Raw genomic sequence first — 12,683 nt, forward strand, 5'->3', positions numbered from 1 at the left:
GGATCATGGCCAGTGTAGTACCACATGTATATTATATATGTCTTTAATATGCTTTTATAAAAGAGCATATATTTGGTAATTATTAGTGTCAGCCAAATTTCTTAATTTGAACTATGACTTAAGCCACTGGTGCCCAAGTTGCGGCTGCTAACAGCACCTGAAACCTGATCAAATGTATAAATCGTCGAGCTCTGCCTCGGACTACAAGGAGCTGGAGATAGTGTGACTTTTTTTGTTGTTTCCTTCTTCTTTTTGAGACAGGATTTTTACTGTGGGCAGCCCAGGGCATCCTGTAACTCGTTCTGTAGATTAGGCTGGCTGGCCTGGATCTTGGAGATCACTCCCCAGTGCTGAGATTAAAGGTGTGCACCACTATATTCCACCCATAGAGAAATCTGTGTCTTAAATCTTTCAAATGATTCTGATGAAGGTGGAGAATCAGAATCTTAAATGACTATTTCAGGTGCAGTCTTCCATATGAAACGCACCACAGAAAAAAATACAGGTATAACTAAACTTTTGTATCAGAGACACCACAGGATAAAGTACTGGCCTTGCAAGCATGAGGAGCCTTACTTAGTTCAATGGTAAAAAAGGTAGGCATGGTGACACCTGCTTACAATCCATGGCTGAGATAGATAATGTGTACCCCCACCACCCACCCACATCTACACATAGAAATCAGAAATAAAAGTGGGAAGATCTATTTATGTTCATTAAATAAATTTAGTATTGTAAAATCTTAAAAGCTGTAAGCTTTTTTATTATTATAGGCAATAATAGTTCAAAAGTGAAGCCTAAGTTTTGCACCAACTCCTTGCAGGGCTCTGAGCCGGCTAATGTGTGTGAAGCAGCTACTGCTGGCTTCCCAAACTGTCTGTAAGCGAAGTTCCAGCTCAGACCAAGAGACTGTGTGACAACCTCTGGAGTACTATGTTTGAGAAAAAAAGACATGCAAATAACCAACAAATTAAAAGTTCTGGACTGTATTTAACTAGAACAGAAAAGCGTACAAGGTAAACAAGGGAGCAAGTGGCAACCGATTAAAAAAAAGCTCGGATGCAGGAAATTCCACAACAAACTGAAAGAAGAAATCATAATGTTCCAGTTCCATGCCAATAAAATTAGTGCCAATTCACAGAAAATAAACTGTGGATTAAAAAATCAAGATGCCCTTTATAGGCTCATATATGTGTAAGATTTAGACCTCAGATTTATAATTCCTTACTTTGTTTTTCATTGAGATAGGGTTTCATGTAGCCCAGGCTGGTATTGAACCAGCTGTGAGAAGGATGAGCTTGAGCTTCCTCCTGATCTTCCTGCTTCCACTTCCTTAATGTTGGGATTATAGGTCTGCACCACCACACTAAGCTTTCTTGAGTTTTTACCACATTTCCTCCTTAACTTCAATTTATTCCTTATAATAACATGACATTTTATTTGGTTTTTTTTTTTTTTTTTTTTTTTGGTTCTTTTTTTTTTGAGCTGGGGACCCAACCTTGGGCCTTTTTTCCTAGGCAAGCGCTCTACCACTGAGCTAAATCCCAACCCCATAACATGACATTTTAGTTTAATAGGACATTTTCCTTTTTTTTTAAAGATTTATTTATTCATTATATGTAAGTACACTGTAGCTGTCTTCAGACACACCAGAAGAGGGCATCAGAGTTCATTACAGATGGTTATGAGCCACCATGTGGTTGCTGGGATTTGAACTCAGGACATCTGGAAGACCAGTCAGTGCTCTTAACCGCTGAGCCTTCTCTCCAGCCTTTAATAGGACATTTTCATTTAGCAATAATTCACCCACAAACCACAAACACCAAACTTTATGACTGAGAGGCTGGGAAGATAGCTGTTTGCTGTGCAAGCCTGAAGACCTGAGTTCAAATCCTCAGGACTCACCTAAAAAGACGGGTGTAGTTAACTGTTCATGCATGCCTGTAACCCTAGCATTGTGAGTGCTGGACAGAGAAGGACTGGGGCTTGCTGGCCCGTAGCCTAGCCCAGGTTCAATGAGCAATTTGCTTCAAAGGAATAAGGCAGAGGGTTATACAGCAAGACACTGATGTCCTCCCCAGGTCTCAGGTACACCTATACACATATGCACATTGACCACACATGCAGACCGGTCACTCCCCACTAAGGAGGCAAAATGTGATTGAATCTTGTTAAAGAATAAAATGAAAAATGTCCATTTGCTAGAACTACCTGGCGTATCTGGAGAAAAAAACAATTAACCACATTCCATATTAATGGAAACTGTAAGGTCTTGGCTTATTTCCATATATTCTAACTTGGTATTTTCAACTCTTCTGGACACAAATACAGACACATGTGTCCTACCTATATACATGCATACACATGGTACATACACATGCCAAAAAGTTTAGAAAGAAAACCCATCGAAAGTGTGTTCTAGAAAGGGTTAATTATAGAAATAATCTTCCATTTAAAACAACACATGATCTATAATGAAATATAAAAAAGTCTCATGTAAAGACATGAAGGATGATATAATTATACATATTAGATAAACATGTACCCCTAAGATCACAACATCAAATCCTTTAAAAATGTAGGATTAAGGAGACTGCTCAGTAGCGAAGAGCATGTCTCGCTCTTGTAGAGACCCAGTCAGTTCCCAGCACCCACAAAACAATCACACACATCAAATAAATCTAAACTTTTCTTTTTGTGTCTTTGAGAATGGGTTTCTCTGTATATATAGCCGTGGCTGTCCTGGGATTCACTCTGCAGACCAGGCTATCCTTCAACTCAGAGATCTGTCTGCCTCTGTCTCCCCAGTGCTGGGATTAAAGGCATGTGTCACCACTACCCAGATAAATGTAAACATTTTAAAAAACTAGATTAACATATGTGTGCATGTATGTGTGTACCTATAAGCACAGGTTCCCATGGAAGCTAGACCAGGCTACTGAATCCCCTGAAACTGGAGTTCCAGGTGGCTGTGAGCTGTGGGTGTTGAGAACCACACTCAAGGCCTCTCAAGCACCAGAGTTTTGTGTCCCTTAAGCTAGTTTAGAACTTACGTAGCCTGGCTAGCCTCAAACTTGTGGCCATCCTCTGTCCTAGCTTCCCAGGGGGTGAAATAACAGAAGAGGCATCATACCCACCTTTCACGCCTTTAAAGTACACTTTCTGCCAAGTGTAGTGATGCACACCTTGAATTTTAGCATCCAGGATGCAAACACGGGCAGGCAAATCTCTGTAAGCAAAGGCCAGACTGCTCTACATGGAGAGTCCTATGCCAGCCAGGACTACATAGAAAGACCATGTCTCAAGATAAACAACTACTTTTTTTGGTCATGCTATGTAAGATGATTTTATAGATTGAATGCAATAAATATGGACAGAAATATTCTGTACTTACCAATCCTGCTGCGTACATGGGCACTATAACAGGTTGCTTCTTATTGCCAGTGAACAGCTATTTAGAGAGAAAGAACTCGTGTTTAGAGAACGATTTGTCTGTCATACAATAAAATTGTTTCTAGTATTCTTACAGTGTTTTATTATACTGTGAGTAATGAACTCAATAAGCTTAGCTTTCTACATGGGCTCATATGTATGCGCATACTACATGTGTACATATACATGTGCATATGTGCATACATACATACATACATACATACATACATACACACATGTGTATATATTTAACCCAGTCCAATTTTTCATTTTATAGTTAAGGGGAAACAAAAATTATAAAATATAAGAAAGACTTAGAGCAGTGGTTCTCGATCTGCAGTCATAACCCCTCTGGAGTTAAATAGCCTTTCACAGGTATCACCTGACTATCCAAAAACACAGATATTTACACTGTGATCCATAGCAGTAGCAAAGTGACAGTAATGAAAAAGCAATGAGAACAATTTTATGGTCAGAGGTTACCATATGAAGAACTCTATTAAAGGTTATAGCGTTAGGAAGGTTGAGAACCACTAACTTTGAGGAACATTATGCTGTCTTAAAATTGCTATATTAACAAGTTAACATTAAAGCCTACTTTTTCTGTAGAGTTAGATAATCACAGACAGCTTAAACAGAAAACCGAAAAACCACAAAGGTTTATTAAAGAATTTTTCAAGATTCTAACAAACTCACAATGTTTCGAGTGTCTATTCCCAAGGAGCACAAAAGCTTCTTGTTGCTATGTGAGCCGCCCCACTGGTATCGCAGACCATGTGCATCATGAATGTCCTGCAGTTCGGCCCACACGTCCCTCAGCTCACTGTAAAGGCCACAGAGAAGACAGCAGTAGATTATTCCAGCACTTTATAACCATAAACTTCACCTTCAGCACACTGATGATGCACCGTGTATTACCGTGAACAGCACGGTGACCTATCTCGTATCAACTGCCACACCGTGTCAAGGCCAGCACTAACGATGATTAGAAGGTAAGCTAAGGAACTCGCCTGCTTACTCTTTATGTTTATTATTTACTCTCTGTGCCTGGTGCTCACTCTGCACATGGGTGTGTGTATCACATGTGTGCCCCATTCCTTCAGACGCAGCAGAGGGTGCTAGATGCCTGAGCCTGGAGTTGCGCTCAGCTCTGAGCACCGTGTGGCTCTGAGTACAAACGAGGCTTTAGAAGAGCACTAGGTGCTCTCACTGCTGAGCCACTTCTGCAGCTTGGTCTTTTTGTTGTAAAAACAGTAAACTTCCAAGGCTGGGGCTAGAGCTCATTGGTTGAGCTCTGCCTTGCATTCCCAAACCCCTGGGTTCCATCCCCAGCACTGAGTAACTTGGCAGGGCGGTGCGGGTCTATGATCCCTGGACTCAGGAGAAAGTTCAAACTCATCCTTGGCTACACAGTAAGTTCCAGTTTGGCCTGTGATACATGAGACACTGTTTCAAAAAATTAACATTTAAAAGGGGGAAAAATCACTTGGCATCTACCATTTTAATTTAATAGTTACTCAATATTTGGGTCTTTTTTTTGTGGTCTGAGACAGGTCTCACTATGTAGCTCAGTGAGCCTGGCCTCTGGATCTTCTTGCCTCAGCCTTAGAGTGCTAGAATTATATGCTCCCATGCCCAGCTCTCCACAAGTCTTTATTCACAAACAGAGGTACGGTTATATAATTCTCTACTTTTTCCAGATTATATTTCTGGCCTGCATAGGGACAGCAGTGCATCAGCCACATCTGTCACTCTTGTTCCCTTTTCACTGTTTTTAGTTACCATGGTCGACTACGGCAGGAAAATACTAAAGGGGAAATTCTAGCAAGACATACTGCGTTAATGTTTAATGAGGTGTTATTAGGAGTATTTACCCCATGTTATCATCTGTACCATCTCAGCACAGTACAGTACGGTATGCTAAGAGAGCACACTCACCTAAGTCTTATTACAGGGCAACAATCTTCTAATAGTTATGACTGATAATCTCTTGTTATGTTTAATTTAAATGAAACCTTATGGACATATAGGAAATACAGCACGAATGGAGAGTAGCACGATTCACTATTTCCGGCATCTTCAGGATCTTAGGGCACACGCCTTATGGATGGGGGAGGGGCTGCTGACTTTGCCAATGGCTACATGACACTCGGTTAGGTCAATGTGCTATCATTTGTTCACCTACAACCTACAGCTCTCTACTTGGATAATATTATTAGGCTGGCAGTGACCATCTTTTAGTATTCTATTGTGTATATTATTGTATGGTATGTTATTTCCTTATATTAAATCTCTTGGAAAGAGATTTGTACACCCTGCCCCTCTTTTTTTCCTTAGAAATCACTAAAGAACAATGAGAAGAAAAAAGAACAAAAAAGAATGGCAATCTTGAATGGAATCAAGACAAATGGAAGCCAGTACAAGAAATGCTGAGGCTATAGAGAGAGACAAACAAGTTGCCCATGACTTTGTTAATGGAAGAGAGGAAACACCTGAGAAGGAAAGGGTACTTCCAGAGGCAAGAATAAGGAAGTATAAAAAGACTAGCCAGAAACGGAAGGACTTCGGGACCAAATAATTAACAGGGCCCCTAGGAAAGGAACACAGAGGCCAAGGAGAGATAGCAGTTGTAAAGGTGAAACAATAAAGAAGTGTTCGCTTCTGAAGGGCAAGCAGTTAGTGTAACGAATGGAAAGACTTATACCAAGGCAGTTCATTGTGAAATTTCAGATCGTAACTTATCCATCTGTATTAACAGAAGATAGTAAAATGTGTCTTGTGCATTCACCCTAACAGGCTGCATCAAGTGGGACAGAAGTCTTAAGATGACAGGTATACAGAGGCCTAGGCTGAGCCATTCTAAAACCTGGAGGTTGTGGAGGGATGGTGGTCTGATAAGAAAGACTGTATGAACAGGCTCTTAGGGGCAGAGAAAGATGTAGAAAATAAAGCGACTATATGACGTGCGTGGGAGCTGAAGTGTTTTAGGTTTCAGGCTGTTTTAGATTTTGGAGTAACTGTATAGACTTTATTAGTTGGGCATCTGAAATGCTCCAAAATTATAAGCTTTTTAAATATCATGTCAATATTCAAAAATGTGTAGATTAAAAAAAAAAAACCCAACCCCCTTCCTTTTTCAGTGCTGGAGATCAAACCTGGGGCCTTGCACAAGCACTAGCAGGTGACCTACAACTGCCTTACACCGCTACACAGCTCCCACAAGTTTTACATGTCATAACACTTCAAAGAATGGATTTCCAAATTAGGGATGCTCATCTTGAAAATACGAGATTTAAAAATGGTATGGAAGGGTGTGATGTATGTATATGGAGCTGGTGAGAACAGGTAAACCAAGTGTGTGACATACCTGTAATTTTGGCACTTGCAGCCTGGGCTGTATAGTCAGATAGTCAGACACTGTCTAAGACAAACTCCAGCTCATTTACTGTTTAGGTAGCCAGGAGGTAACACAACACAGGCTGATTCAAATCATCAGGGTAGAGACAGGGATCCCCTAAGTCTTCTGCACATGACTATAATATTATAGGATATTAGAGCAGTGCTGTGAGAGGCGTGACAAATCATAACAACTGAAACCAACAGTCACAGCTTTCTTGAACAGGTCCTACTTACCCACACTCAGCTAAGGCCTCTCTTGCTTTTACTGGTGAGCAGTTTGTTTCCAGCAAGTGCTTCAGGGAAGTAACTTCCTCTTCGGCATCAGGGACGAATACAGAAGGAAAACAGGCTTCGAAAATTCTCTCCAACCGGTTGAGTAAAGCTGTCTGAATCAACCCCCAAAAAGTTCACTTTCATTTCTTCAGTTTTAATGATGACTTAATTTTAGCTCAAGAATACACACACACACACACACACACACACACACACACACACACAGAAGGAAATTACCACTCAAGCACAGGAAACAGATCAACAATTCCTCTAACTGATTAGGTAATCACGCTGCTGCTGCAGCAGGTGGCTGTAACAGGGACCACCACTGGTACTTTCTATGTCGTGTCTTAGTCTGTTACGGAGTTCTATAGAGGAACACAAGTCATTACTCTGTGTGTAGTAAGTTTTCGTATTCTTCCAAAAGCCAAACTAAACCCCTCCCCCCCAAAAAAAAAAACCCAAACAAATAAAAACTGGACAAGAAAACCCTCTGGCATTATCTTCTCTCCTTTGCCCCGGCAGCAGAGTAAACACAGGAGGAGTGGAGTCTGGGGCAAGTAGGCTACCCACAGCCACCAAGAACCGTTTTCTTGACTAAACACTTAACCGTGGAAGCCTTTACCACTGCTGCAGAACACAGTAAGAAAGAGTCTCCATTTAAAAAGAGGGCCGAGGAGGTGACTCCAGTCATGAAGAGATTTGCTCTTCTAGAGGTGGCTCAGTCCACACCACCCCAGGGAGCTCACAACCCCAGCTCTGGGCTTCTTGAGCACCAGTGCTGACACGCACATGCCCAAATACACAACACACCCACAACACTTAAAGATAAGAACAGTACATCTTAAGTGTTTACACGTATTTATTCCCTGTGTAGTGGTGGTGGGTATGAGGTGGGAGAAGCTGGAGGCGGGAGGCCAACTGTTGGGAGATGGGTCCCAGGAAGTAAACTGAGCTCTTCTGGCTTGGCAGCAAACACTTTTACCCGCAAAGCCATCCTGCTGGCCTGAGCGTCTCAATTTTTACTGATATGAAATCCACTAGCTCTTTATCATTGACATTCTATACTACCTTTAATAAATCTCATTTCTCTACTTACCTTGAGGTAAAACCTGCATATTTACTAGAGTATTTTTCGCCATAAAATAGACAGATAAATTTAGTTGGCATTTTGAGCTTTTTTAAATTATTAATTCAAATTTCTTGAATTTAGAATAATAATTTTTTTGGGTGTCACTGTATTTATTGAATATGTGCACCCTTACTCCCATTTTCTTAATGTTTTCATACGTGCAATATATTTTACAATTGAATACAATTGATTATTTATGCATCAAGTAGGAATACAAACTGTTAGAAGTTAAAACCTGTTGGGAATAAATGTACTACTAAAACTGATAACAGAAAATACCACATCAAAATAGTTCCTCCTGGCAACTGACACAGACAAGGCAACACTTGATTTCTCCTCTGTAGTAGTCAGTAACTGGAAACAGAGACACAAAGGGCATAATTTCCATAATCGCATTTTCCAAACCTCAACTTCCCTTTTGGAAGCTGTGCCACTGCAAACCCTCCTCGGTTGTAATTAGTCTCAGGGCGCTCCTTTTCCATCTCTGCCAAAGCTCTCTGACACCCTCATTATATTCTTGTGAGATGAGGAAAAGTCTCACTTTCAATTATGAACCCTAAAGCAAAGGGTAGGTAGACTTCAGATCCCTAGGCTTTTGAAACTTGAGCCTGTCAAGGGGACCCAGTGCTGACTTCAACAAGGGGAAGGGACAGACGTGACTTGGAAAGAGATCAGGTAACTATCTAATTGGAAACCTGAGGAGCACTTCCCTCCTGGGCAGGGAAGGTAATAGAAACTCACCCAGGACCATATTTTATTTACCAGAAAATTAAATCTTTACTGTATCATTTTTGTTATCTTCTTAGAGTAAAGGGGAAAAACTCAACCTGTTACCAGAAGAAAACAGGAATCCTAAATTCAGCCAGCTGGGTAATACCAGATATACAATGCAGGTTTTAGGCATACTAGTGTTATCACGAGCAAGTGCTCAAATGACTGCAGTGTACTTGAGGGAAGGAAACTCCATTAACCTAATTACTTCAATTTTTTCCTTTCTTTTTCTTCAGTAAACGATATAAGCTACATAAAAAATTTAAAACTGAATTTAACATATCTTTAGAATTAGACTTAAAACACATATGCTTCCTTTTTTTTTTTTTTTTTTTTGGTTAAATGAGGCAACACAGGGTTTAGCAGGGTTTCCAACAGAGAACAGTATAGATAGATACCTCAGGCTCTGTAGCCCCTCTACAAAAGCAAGGCTGAGTGAGTGGGCTCTAGAAAAACTTATGCACAAAAGCAAGAAGTAAGGGACAGATTTGTCCCCAAGGCCATTCTTTGCCAACCCCTGAACTGGAGCAATAAATACCAAATAGCGTCAGCCACAGGGAAAGAGCTCAATACAACAACAGCACAACAACGACAACACAACAACAACAACCAGCTAAGAGAATTAAAGATTTTGGTTACATTAAATTCGTTGTGACATTTACTTTGTTTTAAAAAGGAGAAGAGCAATTTTGCTAGCCTGGTACCCACTATGTGGAACAGGTTGAGTGTGAACTCAGAGACGCTCTCCCTATCTTGCCACCCCACCTCTGCCTCTGCCAGAATTAAAGGCACGTGTCATTACTCTTAAAATATCCGACTGCCAACTATCTATGGGAGCAAGGTTGTTGTCAACACAATGGTGCTGACACAACTGTGACACCTACAGAGGAGGCTGCATCGCAGGCACTAAGGCTCAACTTCCACACGTGTAATCTAGAGCTATCAGGGCCTGCCCCACAGACTATTAAATACTTCTGGTACTCCGTGCAATTTTTATCAGTTCCTGTTAGTATACAGGATACACATAACAGAAACATATTAAAGAAAAAGTCAAAGGTAGGCTCACTGCTCATCATTGATGTTTCTACCCCATAATTTAATATTCTAAAGCACAAAGAAATCACTTGGCTTAACCTAATAATTCCTATCATATAAAAAAGTAACAATAAAATAAATTCAATTATTTAGTATCTTTCCCCAAAATCAGAGGTTAGCTTTTAAGTACCTATCCTCCTCCCTCTTCCTTCCTTCCTTCCTTCCTTCCTTCCTTCCTTCCTTCCTTCTTTCCTTCCTTCCTTCCTTCCATTTTTTTGTTTCTCTCTATATCAGTCTTGGATGTTGATATGTCTGCCTCTGCCTCCCAAGTGCTGGGATTAAAGGAAGTGTCTACTCTGAAGAGCCTCTGTTAAAACCTTGAGGAGGCTACTCCTTGTAGATTCTAAACTTCGGATACCAGTGAATGACTTACCGTTATGTTTGGTTGTCTTTACTGTATTACAAAACACAGTGTATGAAGCATACAGTAGATATGTTTAAACTAACTTTAAAATTAACTTTTAAAGATTTATTATTTTATGTGTATTACTGTTTTGCTTACATGTAAGTGACCCATGTGTGTGCCTGGTGACTCCTGGGGTCAGAAAAGGGAGTTAGATTTCCTGGCACTGGACTTATAGGCAGTTGTAAGCCACCATATAGGTACTGGGAATCAAACTAGGATCCTATGCAAGTCCAACTATGTTCTTAATGCAGAGCCAATTCCCCAGATCATAAAACTCCTCTAACCAATATAATGCTCAGAAGAAAAGAAAATCTACCAGAGAGCATAGCTTCACTGTGATCAGACAGATATTTTCCCCAAAAAACTGATTTTTTAAAACACTATGATCAGATACTACTTAAACCAACGATCATTTTTTTCGTTTTTTTAACCATTATAGTTTGAGCATAAAAATTATCATATTAAAAGGCTAGAGTTGCCCAAGTGAAACACTGAATTTGATTTATTTTAATGAGTAAAAAAGAACTCACTTTATACTGACCCATCTATATTTCAAAGAAAAGTACAACTGGTTGTAACAGAACATTTATTTCTACTTCAGACTTAATGGGACACCACCCAATTTTTAAAAGTTGTAACTTACTATCTAGATTGTGACTTAAAGATATTTAAACTGTATTTTATGTGTATGGGTGTTTTGCCTGCACGTATGTCTGTGCACTACATGCATACTTGCTACCTGTGGAGACTAGAACCAGAGTGACAGATGACTGTGAGCTGCCTGCCATACAGATGAGTTGGATAGAACTGACCCCAGGCCCTCGGCAAGAGCAGCCATCCTTACAGACCAAACTTGCTTTTTCCGAGTAGCTCAGACTGGCCTCAAATGTGGAATTCTCTCTTGGCCTCCCAAGGACTGGGATCATAGGCATATACTACTATGACTGGCTGAACAGTGACATTTACTAACATACTCAAATACATACAGACTTGAATAAAGAAGAGAACTCCAAACACTCAGACTGGCTGAGCTCTAGTTCCCATATATAGGTAAGATGACATTTGTAAAGCAAACAGAATCAGTACAGCCAGTTTAGAAATGTGAGAAACTAAATTTAGCAAAAGACCAAAGGTCTTCATTCTCTGAACACAGACACAGAATAGGCCTGATACAGTATATTATAGTTTTTGCTTAATAATCATACTTACATAGTACTTGCCATATGCCAGACATTATTCTAAATGCTTTACAAGTACTGGCCATTTAAGGCATATAAGCAGCATTCTGGGAGGAATTATACATTATCTACTCAGTATGTACCAGAATGTATGTATGTACCACGTGCATGCAGGTGCCTGGGTGTTCGTGAGCCACGTGGTGTGGATGTTAGAAACCAAACCTCAGGCTTTGCTGAAGCAGGATGTTTCCTAACCACTGAGTCACCTCTCCAGCTCTAGAAGTAACAATATTATGTCCACTTCCTAGTTGAGAAAAATGGAGCAGAGAGAAGTTACATTCTTGCCTCTGGTCACATAAACATTAAGTGGAAGGAAAGCAGTTTTTGTTTTTTGTTTTTTGTTTTTTTTTTTTTCCTCAAGACAAGGTTTCTCTGTGTAGCCCTGGCTGTTCTGGAACTCAGACCAGGCTGACCTTGAACTCACAGAGATACACCAGTCTCTACCACCCAAGTGCTGGGATCTAAGGTATCATCACCACTTTCTGGCCATGAAAGCTGTGTTTTAGGGTTTTGTTGTTTGTTGGATTGATTTTTGATTTTTTTTGAGACAGGGTGGTTTCTTGTGTGTCTTTGTAAGCTATTTAAACCTTTACATGCATAGGCTGGCATGCTTATCCAATTACAATGTCTACTGCTTAATGCACTCTTTGTACTGTGCTATGTTTATATTAGCAACAGAATATGCACGAATCTTAAAAGAAACCCCATGAGCTTGCAAACTGCTCTAGCCATGCTAAAAAATCAGTGTGGAGAATTCTCAAAAAGCTAAAAGTCAGTCTACCAGATAACCCAGCTAAAGCACTCCTTGGCATATACTGAAAGGACCAATACCTTACTCCACAAACACCTGCTCAACCATGCTTGCTGCTGCTCTACTCACCACAGCAAAGAAACAGAAACAATCGTCTAAATGCCTTCAACCAATGACCGAATAAAG

At 40.3% G+C, this 12,683-nt stretch overlaps 1 protein-coding gene across 1 annotated transcript in view; it reads right to left on the bottom strand.

Annotated features, from left to right (window-relative positions):
* Aftph (aftiphilin) overlaps positions 1–12,683 on the bottom strand; it is a 52,241-nt gene that overhangs the window by 17,181 nt on the left and 22,377 nt on the right. Inside the window, exons 3-5 of the mRNA XM_032917071.1 lie at positions 7,066–7,217; positions 4,129–4,255; positions 3,395–3,451 (exon numbers count right to left, since the gene is read on the bottom strand). Coding sequence (XP_032772962.1) covers positions 3,395–3,451; positions 4,129–4,255; positions 7,066–7,217 — 336 coding nt within the window. The remainder of the gene's footprint in view (positions 1–3,394; positions 3,452–4,128; positions 4,256–7,065; positions 7,218–12,683) is intronic.

This window comes from Rattus rattus, chromosome 11 (assembly GCF_011064425.1).
Source record: "Rattus rattus isolate New Zealand chromosome 11, Rrattus_CSIRO_v1, whole genome shotgun sequence".
NCBI lineage: Eukaryota > Metazoa > Chordata > Mammalia > Rodentia > Muridae > Rattus > Rattus rattus.